Below are 22,544 nucleotides of genomic sequence, written 5' to 3'. Positions count from 1 at the left end.
AACAGAACAGAAACCCCCCCGCTAAGCAGCACCCCCACAGAGGAAACACAAAACCCAATACCCCAATGGTAAAAATTCGAAGTGGGGAACACCTATTTATATTCCAACTGCTACACAGTACTGCAACTACAAACGGACAGAAGCAGTACCGGAAGGAGATCCAGATAATAATAGCAAACAGAAGGTTCCTCGAAGTTTCCACCACGTTGAGGGTCATGGGGAAAACGAGTAACCTCAAAAAGAAGAAGAAGAAGGCGATGAAAACCCTATAAGAATAATTTTTAACGCCGGAATCGAATCCCCTTTTATTCTTCCTCTCTTTTTTTTCTTTATATATTTCGCCACAAATGGAGTTCAAAAACACACGGAATTGAGTGATGAGATCGTGTCGATGCGAATTTCTAAGAAGATCCATCGAGGACTAAAATATAGGAATTCGAATTTAAGGATACGAAGACTTTTTTTAATAACTATAGAGCAAAAAGAAATTTAAAAAAAAAGAGGGTGAGGGGAAAGAGAGGGAATTTTACCTTTTAGAGAAGAAATTTGCGCGAAGGATCGTCGAAGGAAGACTCTGAGAAATTTCCTTACTGCTCCCTTTTTATTTCCTTCTTTTTTTTTATATCCATATCTTTTTTTTTTTTTTCTGATTTGGGGTTTGAGAGGAGGGGGAGTGAAAACGATGTTGCCAGTAAAAAGTCAGCGAGGGGCTCCCGCGAAGAACGCCGAGAGCTTTCAACGTTCAAAAACTAGACTGGATCTGGGTTGGACCTTGTGTGGATGAATAGTTGGGTCTGGATCCAGACGGAAGCTTGTGCTGCATACGGTACGGTACCCACGATATAAACGGGTCGGACTCCAGTCGGATCTAGGCATTACCGAGTCTGACTTAATCGCGTCTAGCGTAATCCGATCCAGGTTCATATTCAGAGATGGATGGGGATCAGCCAAAGATTGAATCCTGATTCAGCTTACTTTTTTTTTAGAATAATCTGGATTCAACTTACTTAAAATCCAACATTTACATGTGTTTGGATTTAGATTTTAGTCGGAGTTGGATTTTCTTGCATTCTAACTTGGATTGGGACAAAAAACTTGATACTGAATCTGGATCTGATTATTAATTGGATCCCATTTTGGCTACTGAATCCGACTAAACGGATTAAGATTTGGTGGGATGTTCCACCTGAATCTTAACCATCTACATCCCCATGCAGACGACATTGTATTCTGGTCCAAATCCAAATATTTCCAAACCAATATCCGATCCATGCCCAAAACCAATATAAAAGTTGTAGCACAACCGGGTCTAGTCGAATCCTTTGACAGACTTGTTGGGAGTTTTTTTTTTTTTTGTAGTTGTAGATCCAATATTAATTCGGGTTGGATATCCCACGCTTCAGGGTGCACCCAAAACACTCCCCAAACCCCAATAATATTTAATGAGATGGGCATGAGGACCTCAATGTGCAGTCGATTATGGGACTTTTTCTTCGGATTATAAAAAAAAAAAACTGGTGTTTGGTTTCACCTAGCTCGTATAACTCATTAAATAATAATAGGCATATTTCGAACAAATTTGCAACATATATTATAGTCTAAAATAAGTAGTTAAAGTATTTAGCTTGCAAGCATCATATTTAGTCTTGTTTACCTATTATCAATCATTCAATCATATACAACAACAGGGGCTCTGCCTTCGGTCAGGTCTTCTTAGCTATAGACGCCACTGGTAGGAGAAGCTAGTGCACGTCACCTTGTGTTGGGACGTTGTAGGTTCAAAACCCAATGATATAGTTGTATAACTTGGTAGAGGTCTGCCTAACCCCAGCGTGCGCCTTTCAAAAATAAAAAAAATCATTCAATCATATACATGTTGAACAGACCTTCAAACTGGACAATGAGTCGATTCAAACATTAAGTGGTTCCAATGTCATTGCAGAACAGGGGGTACCCTGTCTTGTTAGGGTTCCTTGGATTCCATGTGATAAAGGGCCATTCTCTAGCTTCACTCCATTTTCTAGTAGTCAATCAACTACTTTCTTCAGTGCGTGTGTGTGCGTGCGCACTTGTTGTCTATGTGTTTGTGTATGTGCATATGTGTGTTTTATTGCTATAAATGGAAAAGAAAAAAAAAGGTTTTTTCCTATTCATGCATTGACATGATTTTATACTATAAAAAGTTAACGTGTGTATGCATGTGTGCGTGCTACTTGGTGGCTGTGAATGGGAAAAGGCTTTTCCACGTTCATGCCTTTGCATGATAATTTATTGTATGAAAAGCCCACTTGATTCTAACGCCACCAACTGCTGTTTCCCAATTCAACATGGTTTCAAGTTTAAAAATATTGAGGGAAAAAAAGGGCACCAAACCTTTCCAAACATGTGCAATATTCACCTTTTCCAATTTACACAAGGGAAAAGTAATCCCCACTCATCATTCTCACGATAATGATTTTACTTTTGTCCCCTTCCTTTAGTAAATACTTCACGTTGATAGATGCTTTCATCATCTCCAAAAGTTGGAGCCTTTCCTTTTCCTTTCTCTTTTTCATAAAAAAGTGCGTCCTATTCCTCTCATGTACGTACGTGGTAATCCAATCCCAAATTGTTGTAGTGTTAAATCTTGAAGAAATTTCTACTTAGGGGACAAACTTTTTCCCTTAATCCCAAAAAGAGCCACATTTTCTGATTTTTTTTTATGAAGCCACAGATTTTCTAAAAAAAACTGCAAAATAAAGACCACACGTTAACCTCCATTTAGGGATGGCAGTGGACCAAAGCATAGGCAGGGGACAAGGTCTCCACTCCCGCCCTGTCTCAAAATTCTGCCTTTCATCCTCTCATCCTCGCTTTCATCCCAGCATGGGTTTTGATTTTAACCTCCATCCTTGTTTCATGTCCTCCATCTCCAGTTCAAACAAGGTGAGGTGATGTGGGGTGGGGCTCCGTTTTTTCCCGATCCACAGACATCCCTACCTCCATTTTGAAAAAAATGTTTCTTTTTTTTATATATATATATATATATATATATTGCCATTCAGAGTTTTTTTTTTTTTAATAATACAAAAACTACCTTCGAGATTGGAGTGGACTTATCTTGTCATATTCCGATAGATAAAACTTTGTGGGTGTACCCCTTGCCCCCCAAGGAGATACCTTGCTTCTTCAGCTTGAGCAAGGGGTGATGCACATGGGATTTGAACTTAGATCACCCATCTAGCGGCCTAGGCCCCATCCCACTCAGTCAAACCTTTTTGGGCATTGCTATTTGGAGTGCATGATGGTGCTTCAGATTTGAGGGCATTATTGTCTGGATCCAATTTAACATGAGTTAATAGCCAATGATGAGAGTAGGTCCCTCTTTTATAATTTTCAGTAAAATAGAGACCCATATCAAAAAATTTAGAAACAGAAAATCCTTTTTTGGAATTAAGAAAAACAGGTTGTACCAATTTCGAGTGCCTCACCCTCTCTCTAGCTGCTTTGTTTATAATTCATGCATTTTTTAAGTTTGTAGGCATTAGTCTTTTTAATATGATTTTTTTTTTCAAAAAAAGAAAAGTTATTACTATGTGTTTTAATTAATGGAAGTAAGCCCCCCTTCCCATAAAAAAAACATCAATTCGTGCAATTTTTTTTAATGAGGCATGTTTTCATCATCACCATCGTCATCAACCATGGTTCCGTATACACGTATTTAAATATTTTCCAATGCATTTCTTAGGGGGTGCTAGATTGCACCCATATATCCAGAAAAAAATGGGATAAAGTGGGAAATAGTGCTTGAAGTATAACATATATAATTCTCCATCTTATCCTGGAGAAGTGGGGGGCTTACTTTCAACTTCAAATATAATGGAACACTAATAAGTCACCCTTACAAAAATTTGAAGGCAACTTATGCAATATTGAAAAATTAAGAAAATGAACACTTGCCTTAAGACTCAGATTCTTGTTACTGAGTTTAAATTATGGTCAAGTCTGGTTAGTAATTCCCAGTCAAGGGACTAATTCAATGGCTTAATGTGAGATGGCCATGTTGTGTGGCCAATCAAGCCTCTCACGACTCGAACAGTTGACCTAATAGCTGGTCAAACTAGTCTAGTCTAGGTTGAGTAAATTATTTTCCTATCTATTTTATTGCTAGTATGCTACTTGCTTTAGGGTTAAGAACATATATAGTGGGTCAAAGTATAACAAGGACTTCAAACTTGACTAGGGACATAGTTTGGACTTGACTTGGGGTTTGAATGCTACACAGTTTTCTCTCAACTTCTTTAAGAAAGGACAAAAAATGGTATCCCTCCATTAATGTAACTCAAATTGATATCTCGATGGCAAGTTGAAATCTTGAAATAAGTGGAGCCTGTGCATTTTTTAGCATTTCTCCTAGACACGAAAATTCACAGTTTTCATGACTTGATGACTTCACTGCGTAAGGCACCTTGTGTTGGGACGTTGCAAGTTCAAATCCCAATAGTATCGTTGTATAACTGGTATACAAGGTCTGCCTAACCTCAGCTCGTCATTAAAAAAAAAAAAAATCATTGCATAAGCCATGGGGTTGGTAGACGAGATATACTTAATAGGGAGAAAAGTAATGTTGTAATTGTCATTTGCCATTTATGATTTTCGCCTTTTTGTGCAAGTTGGTATCAATATTGACCTTATAACCAGCACTCACGACTGTCAGTTGTCATTGTTCATCCCTAGTTATGCCTTTAGGGAAGCAAGAAGAAATTTTTTCATAGCAAAGAAAATTTTGCCTATGAAAAGTTTTGATATAATATTTTTTCAAATAAATTTTTTTTCATTTGTTTGTGCAACATAAGAAAAATGAAGAGAAAATAAGAGAGAGAGAGCTGAAAATAGTGGTGGTGGGTGGAAGATGAAGACTGAGGAAGCGCTTGTTATGATAGCCCAGGAAACGAGACGTACTGTGGGTGAATGGTTGCCCTAATGCAAAAAAGAATTTTTAAAACTATTGAAAAAAATACTATTTTTTCTTTCCTACTTTTAGCTTTTCTTATTATTTTCATACTAACAAATGTGCCATTAATGAATTCACGTTTCTATGATTAATTACAAATCCATATGCACTTGAATTTTTTCCATCCATGTTTAAGCAGTCCTTACCGGAACTGTACTTAACCAACTCAAACCCCGTAAAAAAAAAAAAGAAATTGTTTTGTAGACCCCAAACCCAAAGTATGTGAGAAGGCAGTGGACCGGGCATGGGCGGGGGACAAGGTTTTCACTTCCACCCCGTCTCAAAATCCTACACTCCATCCCCGCACGGTCCCCACCTCTATCTCTGTTTCATGTCCTCCATCCTCTATCCAAATGGAGAGAGACGGGCGGGGCTCCATTTTCCCTCGGTCTATTGCCATCCTTAAAGAAGGATTGGGGACGGGACGGGACAGGGCAAGGAGGGGATTGACACCGGGCGGGGCGGGAAAAAGCGTAAGACCATCCCTGCCTCTATCTCCCCGCGGATTTTGATTTTAACCTCCATCCCTCTTTTATGTCCTTCATCCCCGGTCTTGGCCAAAGCGAGGCGGGGCAGGCCCCGTTTCCCGGGTCCACTGCCATCCCTAGAGAAATTTATGTTTAGCCACCATAGTTTTCAAAAATTTAAGATAAGTGCATGCCTTTTCAAGAAGTTTTCCCAGATGACTTCTTTTAGTTAACTTTTAAAATAACAGTTTTAACCTTTGTTTTTTCTTTAGATTATTGGATGCCACCTTGTTTTTTTTAGCTACTTATATTTGCGATACAGTTAAGGGCAAATGCATAATTTTAGAGGGCAAAAGTAACATAGGCAGTCACCTTCAAAATGTGAGTGATTATCTTAAATTTGTAAAAACTTAGTCCGGGACTTATACATTAGGAGGCTATATGTAAATTAGTGCATCTATGATTTTATATTCTGATGTAAAAACGATGTTAATATAGAGTACTCTGACATTTTTGGATAATAAGTTTCTGAATAAAAATATAATAAGAATATAATGCGAAAAAAATAGAAAGTTTCTTATTTATGCACATAACATAAGAACTTTAAACTTAATACTTACCACACAACACAACCTTAATGGGTACTCAATGAGTTGGCCTGGTCCGAACCAAACTCTTGTTTTGACTTGAGCTGGCATGGACCTGGTTGAGATGGATATTGATCCAGGTTCTTAAAGCCCGATTAGTTTCAAACTAACCAGCCCATCCTAAAGAGTTGTCTAATTAGCTTCAACCAAACCTGACCGGTTGCCAGAACCCGGACATAGATGTGCAAATGGATCAGTTTGGTTCGATCCTGATCTGAATTTTGAGTATTATAATCTCTCACATGAATTTAAAATTAAGATCAAGCTATGCATTTGCATTGGTTTCAGGATTTTCCAATTTGATTTGTTCCCCTTTTTGGATTTGTATTCACATACCAAATTCCATCAATTTGCACTTTTTGTACGTAAAAAAAGCCCATCTCCAGCCTTTTTGTCTTTTAATGGATCAAGTCTCGTATCATAATTAATTTTGCTTCGTCTATTTCTTTTTGGATTCAAATAGGATATGATAACTGCCATCTGTCCCTTGTGTGCCCTTAGCTAGAGATAGGGGTGGGCAACGGGCCCAATGGGCCAAGCTGACCCGACCAGCCATGTGCCAAGGTTTTAGGCCTGGGCCAAAACCCTGCCCGTTATATACATGGGCCGGCCAGTGGGCTACCACGCTGGCTATAATAGTAGATCATTCTTGTAGATCTTTATTATAAAAATAGATTTTATAAGTCATTCAAAACTAAGGCTGTCTGTCCTCGATATAAAGCTTGTCAATAAGAACAAAAATGGTCACAAATATCAATGATTTTGAGTTATCACCAGATTTTTATAAGGTGCGAAAATCCTGAAAATATTATGAGATTTTAAAATCTTATCTATTTCCAAAATATTGTGATACTGTCAAGATTCTATTGAGATATTATTGTGGTCTGTATTATCTTCTTGTATTTTTTTAATATAAGTATATTTAGATTTTCCTGTCATTTTCTTGATAAAAAATAATTTATTGTGATATTTTCCCTTGTCGAGAATATCCCGAGGACGAGAATTGAGAGTTGAGACTGTGGAACAGACCAAACTCAAGTTTGGCTTGCCAACTTATGGACAAGGAGTGTGATATTTCTTCATAAACCAATCCTGAGCAATCTAAAGGTTGTATCCTGGAGTTGGGGATTCAACATTATTGTGAGCTTGAGCTTATTGTGGTATTCTTGATTTGCATAGATATAAGCTCCAAAAGCATAATCTGACCTTTGAACTATGTAATCAAAAGCACTAGGCGGTGCTTAGTCGGTAGGCACCTAAAAAGACTAGAAGATTAGGCGAGACTAGTCGGTACCTTAATTAAAATATAAAAATACACAAAATATACATAAAAATATGTTTAATTCTTTTACTACTCATTACAATGTACAAAATTACACATGTTTTCACAAAATATATTAATATACATAACAAAAAATATACATATATAATTGTACACACACACACACATATATATATATATATATATATATATATATATATATATATATTCAATTATTCATAACATATTCTGTATAATTCAACCTTTCAAAGAAGAACAATAAAACATTAATATATAAATAGCATATTACATAATTCATAACACTAATCATGCTTTCAGGCTTTTATAGAAAATAAAGTAACACACATATATAAAAAACATAATCAATTAAATTTAACTGTTCATGCTTTCAATATTTCATAGAAAAATCTCAAAAACAAAGTAGTGTGCATGGGCATGCGAGTGCGCACACACACACATACACACACACACACACACACACACACACACACACACACACACACATATATATATATATATATATAAAAGCACATTTTCATGATTTCACATAATAAATCACACAAACACAAGCACATATATATATATATAATTATATATATACAAGAAAATAATAAAATATATATATAAATAATAAAAGATAAAACTGCCCTCGTGCCCTAGGTGGAAGCAACTTAGTCACCGACTAGGCATTTTAGTAGGTGCTTAGTAAGCAAAATTGGTACCTTTTATGGTACTTACTTAAGAATTGCAATGTTTTACTTAGGCCTAGACCGACTAAGTGAATTAGTCTTTGCTTAATCGGGGCTTTTGACTAGCTTTGAATCATGTTTAGCATGCTTTATTTACTATTTTTCATGTGTTAAAAGTGGACTGAAACATGATGTTTGACATCCTTATTTTCATGAATTGTGAGTAGATTTTTCACCAACTCAAAAATGAATCTTATGATGTATTAAAGATGATTAAACAATCTACCATAATAAATAATACTACTTAATTTGTCTTGATCCAAATCTGATTTAAAAACAAGGAAATTGTCCATAGAGAAAAAGAGTAAGAGCGTGAAGTGAGCGGCAAACCAAAAGAAACTGTCAAAAGAGGACTGTCAAAAGAGAACGTACAAGAGCTCAGGTCTCAAAAATGTGTGAGTGATGCTTAGGGATGGCAGTGGACCGGGGGAAAGCGGGGCCCTATCCCGTCTTAGCCCGTTTAGACTGAGGATGAAGAGCATGAAACGGAGATGGAGGTAGGGATGGACTTACACTTTCCCCCCCTTCGCCCTGCCCCATCCCCGCCCCGCCCCATTAATAATATTACTAAAATACCTTAAGTTAAGTAATAAAATTACAAAACAACCACGTTTATATATACTACTAACTTACTAACCTTAACCCTAAATCTTATTAGACAAAATATGTATCATCCCTACTCACTGTCACCGCCTAGAGGATAGAAAGAAGGTAAATTTTTGTTTTTTTCTTTTATACCATCTTTGAGAAGCTACAACCAGAAGCCCTTTTTGTTCGATAGAAGTAGAAAATCTAGCCCTGAGTACCCTTTTTTTGTTTATTCGTGCGAGTTTCTTCATTTTGTACATTAAATCTATTTTTTCAATTTGGGGTACTGAATTGGGAAGGCGTGACGATGGTTAAACCCTATCAAACCTGTAACAGAGTGATGGATCTAGAACATGCACTACCATCAGATCTCGCTCTCTGCGTTAATTTGTTTTTGTTGCTTCTGTGAGATTTTGAAGGGTCTATCTGGGTGTGCCCATTTTCTTTAAAATTGCGTTGGATCAAGATTTCTATTTGTTGGTACGATAAATGTGTGCAACCAACTACAACCTAAAGTTTTCTTTGTCTGATTTTTTATGTTGGTGTAATCAATGATGATATCAAATTTTGTTACTGAGCGTGACAATGATTATTCATTAACCATTCACCATCTTTCGGTTGAGGTTGCATATAAAAAATCTTCTCTTGAATCTGATTTTTATCTATTCTAAGTTCAGATTATGATGGAATTACTATTGTTTTGCTTTTCTCGTTAATTGCTTCAACCATGTCCGTATAGTTTGTTAGATTATTTTTTTTCTTGACATAAATATATAAATTTTCAAGTAATGAAATTTTGGTATTTTGTGGGTTGTTTTCACTAAAAATCTTTAAAAACTTTCATACAATCATGATCACATTATTTAAATTTTGTTTTTTACTCTCAATTAGCAAATATTATAACGTTTGATTAAAAATAAACTCAATTTTTTTGGAACAATTATATGAGAAAGTTGTGGGCTACCATTAACACTTGAAGTATTGAAAAGCATCTTGAAGACCTTAAAGAATCAACATAAAGATATTCATTGAAAATAAGTTGTGATGAACTTGATCAGGCAAATATTTTTGGACATTGCATGCTTTTTTTATTAAAAATGGCAAGGAAAATGCAATATTCGTGGGGATGGGGACGGGGCGGGGCAAAGATAGGGGGATTGGGGAAGGGGATGAAGATTATTATTTTGAGACGGGGGCCGGGATGAAAGTTAAATTTTTGAGACGGGCGAGGGTGGAGACGTTGTCACCTGCCCCCGCCCCGGTCCACTGCCATCCCTATTGATGCTTGGTCCGAGTCGGAGTGGAGTCGTCTGCTCATACACCCAAATCAGGTGGTTGTTATAAAGTTGGCCCTCCTTCCTTCTCCTTCCGTCCCTCGCAGCCCCAACTCTGGACGATAATAAACTCCCCTAAACGGGTTCTGCTGTTCCTGCTACCGCCTCCTCTTCGGTTGGTGTGAGAAGGTAATGATCTCTCTGACCGCCATCAATGCAGATCCCGCAAAGCTTCTTGCTGCCATCGACATGGGTACCAACTCTTTTAAGATGGTGGTCGTTAGAGCAGAGCCCAACGGGAAGTTCTTGCCTATCCATCGTCACAAGGAAAGGGTTCGTCTCGGCAACGCTGAAATCGGGCCCGAGTTGCAGGCAAGAACCATCGATTCCTTGCAGAACTTCATGAAGATTGCTGGGCAACACGGCGCACAAGTGAAGGTCGTGGCTACTTCAGCTATAAGGGAGGCCAAGAACAAGAGGGAGTTGTTGGGTAGAATCGAGGAGGAAACGGGTATCAGAGTCCATGTTTTATCTGGGGAGGAAGAAGCCCGGCTGACCTATTTTGGGGTTCTTCAATTTCTTCCTGTCTACGATAGAACTGTTTTAGTTGTTGATATCGGAGGTGGGTCTACTGAATTTTTGCTTGGAAAACAGGGAACGGTGGTTTTTGCCACTTCTATTAAGCTCGGGCATGTTGTTCTAACGGAATTGTTTGTTAGGGACGGAGAAATCGACAGTCTCCGGCGGCATATTCGATCGGTTATTGCGAAATCTGGGTTGGTAGAGAGAATTGCAGAGATTAAATTTGAGATTGCTATAGGCACGTCTGGAACGATTAAGTCGATTGGCAAGGCTGTGTATAAAGAGATGGTTGGTCTTACTGGGTGGGAAGGATGGAGGAACTGGAGGTTTAGTGTAGTTGAGTTGAGAGAGATGGTGGGGAAGTTATTGGCTTTGGGTGGTGATGGAATTCGGACTAGCAGCCTTGGGTTCTCTATGGAAAGGTCCGATTTCATTCTTGCTGGTTCAGTTCTATTGTTGGAGATATTTGAGGTTCTTAAGATTGATGAAATGGAAGTTTCTGAGTTTGCACTGGGAGAAGGCGTGGTTGCAGAGACCTTGGCAACAACTTGTGAGGACTATGATGCCAATGCCAATATCAGGTGGAATTCGGTCACTCGACTTGCAGCAAGAATTTATAATAAAAAGAGGATGACATGTGCGGTGAAATCTGCTGGAATAGCGAAGGTATATTTTCTAGTCAAAATCTTGCCTTTCTAGGATTATTTTGGTTATAACCGTAGCTCACAGTGGCACCATCATCTCCTAGTCTAGTGGTGGCTTTCCTTTGAGAAATGCCCCCTGTTATCACCTCTGTCATAATTCTGACAATATTTGGTCTAATTTAATGCTAAGTTTGTTAGGGTCTTACGTAAAACCTTATTATTGTAATCAATTTGAGTTTGTTTTCTTGTCTATGCTTACCGTGCAACATTTAGGAGTTTCTCATTCTGCTTCATCGGTATCTTTGCTGTAGGAAATTTTCGAAGGCATGAGGAATTGCAGCCAGAATCCTAAATTTGAGGTGTTTTGGGATAAGAAGAATCTTGAATATCTAGAGGCTGCAGTTTTGCTTCATGCTACTGGACTTCTTGTTGGAAAGAAAGGCTACCATAAACATTCGTACCGCATCATAAAAGTATATTATTTTATTCCAAATTGGTTGGGTTTTGTTGCCTTTTCTATCACATTTTTCTGGTGGATTTTGCTTCTTGTATCTCGCTATTTCTTTGTTTTTCACAATCTTGTTGTTTCTCAGTTTTATGTGATAGATGTTAATTATGCGTTTCTCTGCTAGGAACTTTTAGTATATCTTCAGATATTCCTATTTGTTGGTGATTCTGGTTAGAGCAACTTCATTGTCATGATTACAGGGCAAGAACCATCTTAAATAGGTTTAACTGATTTAGTGGTCATTTAGTACTTATGCTGTTTACATCACTAATTATTATACCCATCATTAAGATTTTCTTTCATCCATTCTCTTCTCTTTTTGTTCTATTTGATCTTGTATATGTAGTTTTTATGTTGCTCGAATATAATAAATATATGAGATTATCTTTGGATGCACAACCAAGGATGTTGGTAAAACATCCTAACACATGCATATAAATGCTATAATCTAGTCAGTGCCATACCCGCTGATTTGTGTTAGGTTTTATTTCGTCTTATAAGAGGGACTGATGGAGGGATGCAGAGAGAGCTAACTTGTGCTTGGTTTGTAATGTTAGGCGTCTGGCTCCCAATTTTTAAGCATGGATTTACTTAATCCATGAGTCTCTCATACCGGATAAATAACACAGTAGGGTTTGCATTTACGAATGGATTTCTTTGCGGCTTGCAAATGATTAGTCTATTCTGGAACGACACCACTTGGAGGCAAACACTGTGTGCCAAAATCTTGATATGAGCCTACAGTTATTGTGGTTCTGGCTGACACATTGCCAGGTGCTCCACTTCCTAATTAAGACCCTGATGTGGCATTTAATTTCAGTATCCATAAACTTGGTTCTTCTGATTTGGAGAGATGTTATACTGCTGGTATGCCCAAAACAATTGTGATGACTACTGTACGAGTTGCATCTTCCATGTTCATCATCTAAACCTTTGAAAATCTAATAGCTTTCTTGTTCCAAAAAGATTCTTGCTTGTGCTTTTACTGGTTTTCTTACAACACATTGCCCTTGACTATCCATTTTAGATTGCTACTTGAGTCCCTGTTGACTCTGCACTAAAACCCTGGGCCATGCACCGATTGTAGCAGAACAACAATAAACAAAATATTGATAAGAAGCATCTAATAATGGTTTTGTGCAAAAATAAGATATTCTCTATTGTGATATATTAGCCTATCTATTATTTATGTGTGTGAGCATATGTGTGCATGTATGCAATCCACAACTAAACATTATATAAGATGACAAATGAAAGTATTGCTAATTTATTTTTCTGATTTCATTCAGAACAGTGATCATCTTCAAGGTTTTGATCCTATGGAGTTAGAGGTACATTTCTATCTTGGCCTTTTGCAATGTTAACTACTAATAAAAAAAATTGGCTCTTCTATATGAATTTTTTCCATTGATTCTGATAATTTTTTGTAATGCTACAGATTATTGCTTTCCTTGCAAGATATCATAGAAAAAAGTTTCCAGGATCTGAAAATGACCACATCCGGAGGCTTCCCAAAGAGGTTCCATAGTCGTTCTCTTTGATTTCATGGATAATATGTTGGGTGGCATTATATTTGTGTGTAGCGTGTAGCAAGTTAATAAATGTTAATCCATAGAAGGTGCACAACACAACAGACTAGGCATTATATTTATGTGTAACTTGTAGCAAGTTAGTCAATGTTACTCTATTAAAAAGTGCAACAAACTATTTTATAATCACAAAAAATTAAATTTTACACTTATATGCTGTCACATGAGCATGTGTCTGTTTTGTGATTGCAAATATGTGTCATGCTGAATCTGTTGCTCCATCTCTTGGTCATATAAGTTCAAATGCTACATAATGTGTTATGATTGCATTTTTCCATTACATGGTGAATTTCTTGCTTAATAGATTGGCATAAGAAGTTCAAATGGCATCCATGGGTATGCATATGAGATGTAGTCTACAAGTTGTACGCCAATCTTCCTAAAATATCCAAGGTTCCAAATATGTAAACCTGATATCTATAAATAACAACTTTGAATATTCACTTGAAGGTCCCTATGTCACATGGATACAAGTGTTGAGGCTTGGATGCAGCCATTTTTTATGAAGTTTTCCTCTACTATTAGTATATAAGGGGTTACTTTTTGGGAGTAAACCGTGTGACAGAAATGTCCAAATTGAGCGAGTTGTTTGGAAGCTTTTCAAATTGAAACAAAATGCCACTTTGGCAATCTTAATTTGTACTGTGATGATAAAAGCATGGTTTGAACAAAAGTCATCTTGTTAAAAATCAACCACCATCATAGTCACTAATCACTATCAGTTTTGACAATATATTGGCGAGACAATTTCTCTGGGTATTATGAAACTTTCTACAAATGTTGATAAATATCTCTGAATTTAAAAATTAAAATAGAAAATAATAAAAAAGTTTTAAGAACATTTTCGCAAAAAGTAGATAGAAATAGGAAATTTGTAAATACAAAAACAAAAAATACAAAAAAACACACTTTAAATATAGGAATAGAGTTATGACGGACCACCATATTATTAATTTTTTTACATTTTGAAAATATGGTTTTATTTTCCTTTTTCATTCATTTTCCCATTATAATATCATGACATTTTCAAAATATGGATGACATCTGTGATAGTAGTCTCCATTCATCAGAAACATCTTATGCATTGTTCCTTTTAGGTGGTCCATTTTTTTAAATCATTTCCCAAATATTCTGAAATTCACAACATCCATTTCTAATTATCTAAGCATTTGAAGCATCTGACTTCACTTCCATGCACCATTATGTTGAAGTATACTTGTTCATATTTTGTGGCTGAATTCTGTTGGTCAAAAGGTATAGACCATGTGCCGTTGGTATTGTCCAACATATGTTTCATTTATTTCAGCTTTTGTATATGATATGATGGCATCTTGTTGGGCTTATTTCTAGGTCATGTTACCATTGGTAATGCCCATGGATAATTCATCATACTACAGTCATAAGTCTTGTGTTCTCATGATTTTCTTGGCAAGGGAAAGTCTTGGAATATTTTAGAAAAAAATATTTTTTCCCTAGTGAAAAGCTCAAAAAACTCTACACAGTTAAAAAATACTAAAAAGATAATAAAAATTAAAGTGAAAATAAGTAAAATAAAATTGCAACATAAGCACATTTTGATAACATGAGTGTATTTATGGTATAAATAGCTCTAAAATAACATTGTCGTAATTGAATATATCATTCCCATAATGTTATTCACATAATATCTAGAATTTGATACATAAAATTCTAAATATAAAATTAGTCATTGAACCTGTGGAGGAGTTGGTGAACTGTTTCTGACATTGATCATGGTATCTTGATAATGGCCATGCCTGATATGACATTGTTGGTCTTGCTCCTTTTGATCCTCAATTGGTCATCAACATCTGCCATCTTCTTTTGAAGATCCATCGTCATTAATCGCATAACTTGGATCTCGCTTTTTAGATCTCCATTGCTTTTACAAGATTCTACCTCTTCCCTTCTTCCAACCCTCCTTGATGCAGTTGCATTTGGAACCAACTCTTCTTCTTTTGACTCACTTTCCTCCTCATAATGTAATTGTTCCTTCCCCATTGAACTTTAAGGTTCTCCTTGTCCTCCTTGAACTCTGGTTTGTCCCAGAATTTTGGATTCTGGTTGATTTTTGAGATTTGGTTCCCATGTAGGGTGGTAGGGCGTTGGATCTTTCTTGAGCTCTCAAATTTGGACCAATGAAGTCATGGTTCGACTGGTGATCAGGGTTTCTACTGGGGTTCATTTGTGGGTCTTTTTTGTTACCTTGGTCATTAATTTGGCGTAGATCTCCCTCATCAAACAAGAGTGCAAACAAATTAAACACCTTGCACACAAAGAAAACAAAATTTTGAAAATTAGGGTGACCCTAATTCTCTTCGAATGACTCCACAAATAATGTGAGATTTCTTCAGGATTCTATGGGTTTGAGCTCACTTTCGGGTCCACCATAAATATACCTTGATGGGCACACGTGTGTAAATGATCTGGCTCTAAGGTACCCTACTGATATACCCAAGCTATAACTTGAGGTACTAATAAGGGGATCTGAAGATCTGAAAATAGGACAAGGGGGGAGGGGGTTTGAAAATGACACACAAAAATTGGAGGCTCTCAATAAAAGTCCTAAAAAGAAGATTCAAAGCGAAAAAGAGAGGCAAACACTTGCAAGCAATGTCTTGAATAAAGTGACACCTAGGCTTGTCAGGGTGTCAACATATCAGTCCTGAATCGGAAGATTCAGGACTGACTCGGTGAGTTGCCGAGTTGGGCGATTCCTGGATGATTCACGCCTGAACCTGGCTAAAATAGGTTTGGGCTGAATCGGTGGCCCAGTAGCTGGGCGATCCGATCCAACTTGAGTGATTCCTGAGTCAGATCGCCGGGTTTGACAATTATGTTGTAAACACCAGCCTTGCTTTGTTTTATATAGTCAATCTATAAGGCTTGCATTGATGTTCAGATCAGAAAAGATATTGAGTAGCATAGATCGTACAATTGCCCATTAAAAGTGGATTTTCTTATAGTATACCTTGCCAGACTGTAAGAGAAAAACATTCTTAGAATTTAATTGTGTGACATGTTAACCTGTTATGCTTCTTATGAAAATGGATGTAGAGTTTGAGCAACCTTACATGATCATAAGAAATTCATGGTTGTACCTAAATGAACACTTTATTTCTTCAACAATGTGGTTTCAATAGTTTAGCATTTGTTACAACAAATCATGTATAGGTAGGTCTAACATCATGCAAAACAGCCGAGTAAAGTAGTTTATAGATTTTCTTTTAATTATATCTTTTGAAGTCATAAAAATAATGTTCGCTGATGTCAATAGATGTTAGTTTTGTATTTTGATAGTTTCTTGTCACACTCTTATCTCTCTCTCGTAGTTCATTTGTGAGTGATGGTTTGACACCCAATCTTTGATTCAAGTAAACAGTGGTGCAAGGTGGTTGTTGCACTCAGTGGGATGTTAGATAACTCTAGTTCTATGTCAATGAGGAAAGGAAGGTGAAGCCCTCTTCCTTGGTAATAAGGAGGTCTTCTGCCCTTCACTTGCCCTTAACTTGATTCCATTTATTTTAAATTCTTAGTATATAGAAGGGCATGATAGTTTACATGACTGACCTTTACATTTAAAGTCTTCATGTGAAGATTTTATGATAATTTTTAGAGAAATCATGATAAAATCACAATAGATTCAATCTATCACGTTTAAGATTTTGTTTCTTATGTTAATTTATCATGAATTCAAATATAGCCTGTATTTGCAACTATGCTCTATGGCTTCTCATATCACATGAATAAGCAATGTGTGCAACCATCTATCCTTTATGATTGCTTAGTGAGAATTAGTTTTTCTCAAACATACCCAACTTTGGAGAGCACTATTTGTCCTCCCTTATGGGATATTTTGCTATTTGGTTTACAAACTTGTGCACATACTTTTTTTAACTTTAATGACATATTTGAGGTCCACCAAAAATATCATGGTTAAGAAATCCAAAGTTATTTTCTTTGCATGCATGCACTATAATCTCAACAACACCTCTTTTTATCCTGATGAATTTTCAGATAAACATGATGCTGTGGACATTTTTTACGACATTATGTTTGGACATTTACTGAGTCTTGTGATCTTTTTAACAGTCTGTTGATAAAAATATTTGAACGTTGGGAAAATGTGACTTACCTGGATTCACAAAATCTTCTTTTAAATCGTAGAGACGCCGTTTATAAGCTCCGACCGTCCTTCGCCTGACGGGACATGTTTCTCAATCTCCGTAGCTCGAATCTTCCCGCAATATTCAAATCAAAGATAAAAATATGTATAAATACCTAATCCAAAGATTAAATAAAATTTGAATAAGTAGATTAGGGATCTGGGAAAATGCCTTTTTCAGACTTTAAGGTTTGTTTTATCGTTAATGCTCTTTTTTGTTCGTTAGCGCTCCACGTATATATGAGTGCTCTCCAATGGCATCGGGACAACATACGGGCAAGGCTTGAGTAGACGTGTTCTTGCAGGGCCAATACGTAGGTATCTAGTTTCTAGATTTTCTAATAATTTCCAGATTGTTAAAAGTATAAGGATGAACCCCTATTTATAGAGTTCTAGGAGAGTTTTCTCTCAGGAGGAAGACTCGTCTAGGAAGAATCCTCCCGCCCTAGAAGACGTACAAGACGTTAGGATGAGATATGGATAAACCACTGCTTATCCACGTGTTAGGTGCAGCAGACGGCCTTCTGCTCTGCTCTGCCGTCCCGTAACCGACGGCATTACGTTCTGCCGTCTAGTAGTGGACGGCGTTGCGTTCTATCATTTAGTAGTGGACGACATTACGTTTTGCTGTCCACTACTGGACGACGTCCCGTTCTGCCGTCCAATAACATATGACGGTCAATTTTGCTATCCAAGTGTAGGGTGTCCAATTCTTGTTGGGTACCTGCAAACACTTATCTCAAAAAGATGTTAGCAATTGGGCATTATGAAATTTTAGTGTCTACACAAGCACATAAGACTTACCTCATAATAAGAATAATGGCTTCATTGTGATCATGACCTTGTACTTTGTATACCAGTCAGTTAAAAATCGTGGGTGCTTTTTCAAGTTTGGATGCTTTAAATTTATGATATGGTGTTCTGCAGGTCATGTATTAATCTTACAATATGGTAGGGTTTCACTTGGTAAGAAATGCAGGCATTTTCACCAATTTTCTTGTGCCATCATTATCTTCTGTTTGTATAAAAAATTGATATCATGAACTCATTGGTTGATTTAAAGGGGGGTAGTTTAGTCTTAGATGGGCATTATATAGCATTCCTAAAGTGTTTCTTGCATGTTTAAATTGAAAATTTGAAGTAGAAGCTGACCTTCAGCATCTGTTTGTATGCATATAGTGTTTTTCTATCTTACAGTTGGTGTCATGGTTGCTTTTATACTTTTTAATTTTCTAGGGTAAGGAATATAACGTTTTGATATCATTTGAGTGTTATTGGTGGAAATATCACCTTACTAAAAGGAATTGGTTCATTCCATCTTCTTATGATAACCAAAGGATGAATCCTTCCTGGCTTCAAATTTTAGTGCCACCAGAGAATACTTTTGTGGCATTTTAGCTGTTCTGATGTCTTGGCTGACGAAGTTGTACATATCTTGATATTGTTGACATTTCATCCCTCTTGACCTAGGCATGATCTTGGCATTGGTTTACTTGGCCTTTGATTTTTTTTTCCAGACCATGCTACTGAACCTAATAGTGACTTCTGTCTCAGACAGGTGCAGCGCAAGGTTAGAGTTCTTTCTGTCATAGTACGTATTTCTCTTGCCATTCAGTGCCTTCAGTGCATCAAGGGGGTAGAGGTTACTCATACTGACGAAGGTTACAGGCTGGTAAGATTCCTGACAAGCATGAGAAGTTGAACTTTCACATCAGAATGTGAAAATCTTCTTTTCTTGATTTGAAAACAATGGAGTAACCATTATCAAACTTATTATCTATTTATTTATGCATGCTTTTCTTTTGTTTTGAGAAGACAGTATCATGCTCAAACAATCACCTCATCAGATGTATTGGATGCTTTTGAACTTCCTAAAAATTGATGACCAAAACACCTGTTAGAAACAAAAATGGAGGATCTGGAGTTGCATGTGATGTCCAGAAAGTTAGAATTGCACCAATTTATCCAAAGCGAACTTTGATTCCAGACACCAGAGCTGCCATTTGTAAAAGGGAAAAAAGTAAACAAAATGAAATAAATTGACTTAAATTTCACATTCAGCTGATCATATAGCATGATCTAGAAACTTAATGACGATGCAAAATTTTATCTGGAAACCTAATGTGATTGGCACTTATTAAAGAACATTTACTGCATTCATTCTGTCTGTGGCATGTACATATCATAGCGTTGTCTTTAGGCAATTTAGGCTGGAAACTGTCATTAGTCGGCTATCTATGGCATGCCCAGCAGTTCCAGTTAACCAAAACTAACGGTATCTGCCGTGTATATTACTAAATCATCTACCTTGAACTTGCATTGCCACTGGTATGAAAGAAAGATATGCCGGCCATCCATATCTTATGTATTTTTATCTGAAGCCGGTATATGGATTGCATTTGAAAGGTTAATTATAATACAAATTTATTTTATGGCTTTTCTTTGCAAATATTGCTCGCTCAAAGACTATTTACAGGTTTTAAAGATACCAAAGGACCAAGTTCAACTTGATGATACAACTTTCACATTGCTCTCAGCGGTTGAGACAGAATTATGGCCAGAGTTGGAGCATTTTAGAGATGTATGGTTGCCACAAAGTTGTTCTCTTGTCTCTTATTTATCATAGTTTTGCTAACATCCATTTTTCTCCTTAGGTGTTCAAACAGAAGATGTTGGTTACTGTCTCTTCGAGCAGCTAGCTCACAGGAGTTGCAATTCTTGGAGCCTAATTCTGTATATCAGTGATTGTAAACTGTTAATCGCTTTCAGTATGGGAGGATAATAGAGCACTTGATTTTGTATATACTAAGGTACTCATTTATGTAGAATAAAATTTAAACGAAGCAATTAATATCTTTTAACGTCTAGCTGTTGAAACTGGGTTTAAAAAAATAATAGGGTTGGGTTCTTAAGACTAACTCAGCTCCTATAACATGTAGGCTATGTTTGGGAGCCTTGCAATGGGATGAAAACACGGTTTCATTGTGTTGCTAAATTTGCCAATGTGATGTTGAGAGGGAGTTGCCAAAAGCATCCTCTCGTGAAAGGTGTTAAAATGTGGTGTTGGGCCTGCCAACACAAGTCCCAACGCATTGTTTCAGCAATGCCACTGCTCCCAAACAGCGAGAGTATGAGAGCGTAGTGGAAACTACAACACAACCGGCAGGGTTGCATACGCTCCGCACTATTGTAACCAAGAGGTCTTAGTTTCAACGTCATGGGGCCTATCTTAGCTTTGCCTATAAAAGAAAAGCAATGAAAAAACTTCTTTTTAAATGGCATCTAACTTTTTAGCATAATTCAAAGCTGTGTTAAACGCTTGGAAACATTCAATAAGTGCCAAACTTTTGTTTATGTAGGTCAGGAAGAAATAATTTTACCATTAATTCGTTGCTACTAATCTATCTCCAACTAGTACAAGGGTATTACCTTTTAACCCTTTAAAAAAATTAGAATATACTCTTTGTTTTACATGCATGACAACTGATGTAACTAGGTGGCTTTTCATACCATTCGTTCCTCCCTCCATCTTTTATTTATTTATTTATTTATTTATTCTTAAAACGTATTGATCTTTAGATCATCATGCCCCCCAATATCTTTAGATCATCTTTAGTTTTACATAACAACTGTCCGTGGTTTTTAATTAACAATAACAAAAGTTTAATCGTATTTTTGAATTATACAAAAAAATTAGGAACCAATTTGAAAAATTACCTAAAGATTGAAAAAACACTATGCGGCTACCTTTTCAATCCCCAGGTGTCACATCTTTATAGTTTGACTGAATTCCAGCTGAACTCTCGATTCCTACCAGAAGTACAAGTTCCCAGACAGTAACATCCGGTGCAGGTCCAGCTCGACCTGGATCTGACCCGGATCCGAACAAACAATTCTAGTGCCCGGGACAAGCTGATCCTTGATGCAGTGGGTGTACTTCTGAGCAACGACCAACCACTGGAAATTATTAAAGTGAGGAATCAACCAAATTCTTGATCCATATTTAGGTTGGATGTTGCTGGACATTATTGCAATCTCGGTGTGGGTGGATCCTCAGCTGAGCCAGACTAGCCTAGTGGGTCCAACATGCCTTTTAGTTTGGGCAGGCTAAAAGGGCTATTCACTCCATTAGTCCATCTCTAGTTTGGATCCAGATCCGAAATAAAATCAGTTTCTTAAGATTTGGATTCAGATTTGGGTATGTAATGATGCAGTCAGTGTGCAGGCCATTTACTCTCTCCGGGCATGATCCACGTAGGGATGTCAACGGTTCAGTACTGGGTTGGATATTAAACCAAATCCAAATCCATTTAGTTGAATCCGGTAAGGTACAGCATACCCTATTGAGAATCGTGTTCCACGTTAGATTTACAATGTGCATCTGGATCTGTTCTAATCGTAACCCAAGTCCGAGTCACATCTGCATCCAAATACAGGTAAAATGCATATATATGTGATTGGGTCATATCGTCTTATCAAATAGATCTATTTCATACAAACCCAATTTCACTGTTTTTTGTGACATTTTCGGTACTATTATACTAAAAAATGTGATAATTTCAAAATACAGTCTATTATAAAAACATAGCATGCTTTTGTCACGATATTAATCCCATAAATAGACACACAAATAATATTTTCACGAATATTTTCTCGATATTTTTATTAAAAAACTAGGCTTTTAAAAATATCCCATGATGAGCATGCAGCGACCTGCTTGACAGCCACTGATAAGAAGGTCGAGCGGGACAATCCGGGTGCAAAGAGTCCATTTGAATCCTGTTTTAGTTTAGTTTTTTTTTTTGTATTTGGGTTTTGTTTAGAATTCTATCTTTTTACTCAATAGATCAATCTCATATCCAAATTAGGATTAGAGTTTTTTTTATCCTATAAATACTTTTTATAGGGATTATTAGAAGTAGTTGATGAATTAAAACCTTTGTTTTTCTTTAAATTATTGAAGTTTAATTCTTGTCTTCCATTGTCGTTTCTTCTTTCTTTTGATTTTTGTGTGTAGGGGTAGATAATCAAAGATTTT

General features: G+C 36.7%; 1 protein-coding gene across 4 annotated transcripts; it reads left to right on the top strand.

Moving 5' to 3' along the window:
- The first annotated feature begins 10,106 nt into the window (after window positions 1-10,106).
- LOC149833621 (Ppx-GppA phosphatase) lies at window positions 10,107-20,367 on the top strand. 4 transcript variants are annotated; one of them, XR_016432461.1, is made up of 7 exons: window positions 10,107-11,248; window positions 11,538-11,699; window positions 13,024-13,065; window positions 13,173-13,253; window positions 19,061-19,178; window positions 19,983-20,087; window positions 20,161-20,367. XR_016432461.1 is itself a non-coding variant. In XM_090009773.1 (7 exons), the coding sequence occupies exons 1-7, from the start codon at window positions 10,193-10,195 to the stop codon at window positions 20,203-20,205; spliced, it is 1,605 nt and encodes a 534-aa protein (XP_089865899.1). In that variant the 5' UTR covers window positions 10,107-10,192; the 3' UTR covers window positions 20,206-20,367. The 4 variants fall into 4 exon arrangements, 2 of the variants coding, with proteins under 2 accessions (XP_089865899.1, XP_089865900.1); XM_090009773.1 differs by having other exon boundaries at window positions 19,065-19,178; XR_016432462.1 differs by lacking the exon at window positions 19,983-20,087.
- Window positions 20,368-22,544: the final 2,177 nt, after the last annotated feature.

Source organism: Nuphar pumila, chromosome 6 (assembly GCF_984573655.1).
Source record: "Nuphar pumila chromosome 6, dmNupPumi1.hap1.1, whole genome shotgun sequence".
In the NCBI taxonomy this organism is placed as follows: Eukaryota; Viridiplantae; Streptophyta; class Magnoliopsida; order Nymphaeales; family Nymphaeaceae; genus Nuphar; species Nuphar pumila.
The sequence above is the reverse complement of the archived record's forward strand: the minus strand, read 5'-3'. Positions and strand labels throughout refer to the sequence as shown.

What these genes read in the sequence shown, in the direction of transcription:
- LOC149833621 (XM_090009773.1), top strand. Translation starts at nt 10,193, where the DNA reads ATGATCTCTCTGACCGCCATCAATGCAGATCCCGCAAAGCTTCTTGCT. An exon ending in ATTCGTACCGCATCATAAAA is followed by an intron (nt 11,700 to 13,023) that starts GTATATTATTTT and finishes GATTTCATTCAG; the next exon opens with AACAGTGATCATCTTCAAGG. An exon ending in TTGATCCTATGGAGTTAGAG is followed by an intron (nt 13,066 to 13,172) that starts GTACATTTCTAT and finishes GTAATGCTACAG; the next exon opens with ATTATTGCTTTCCTTGCAAG.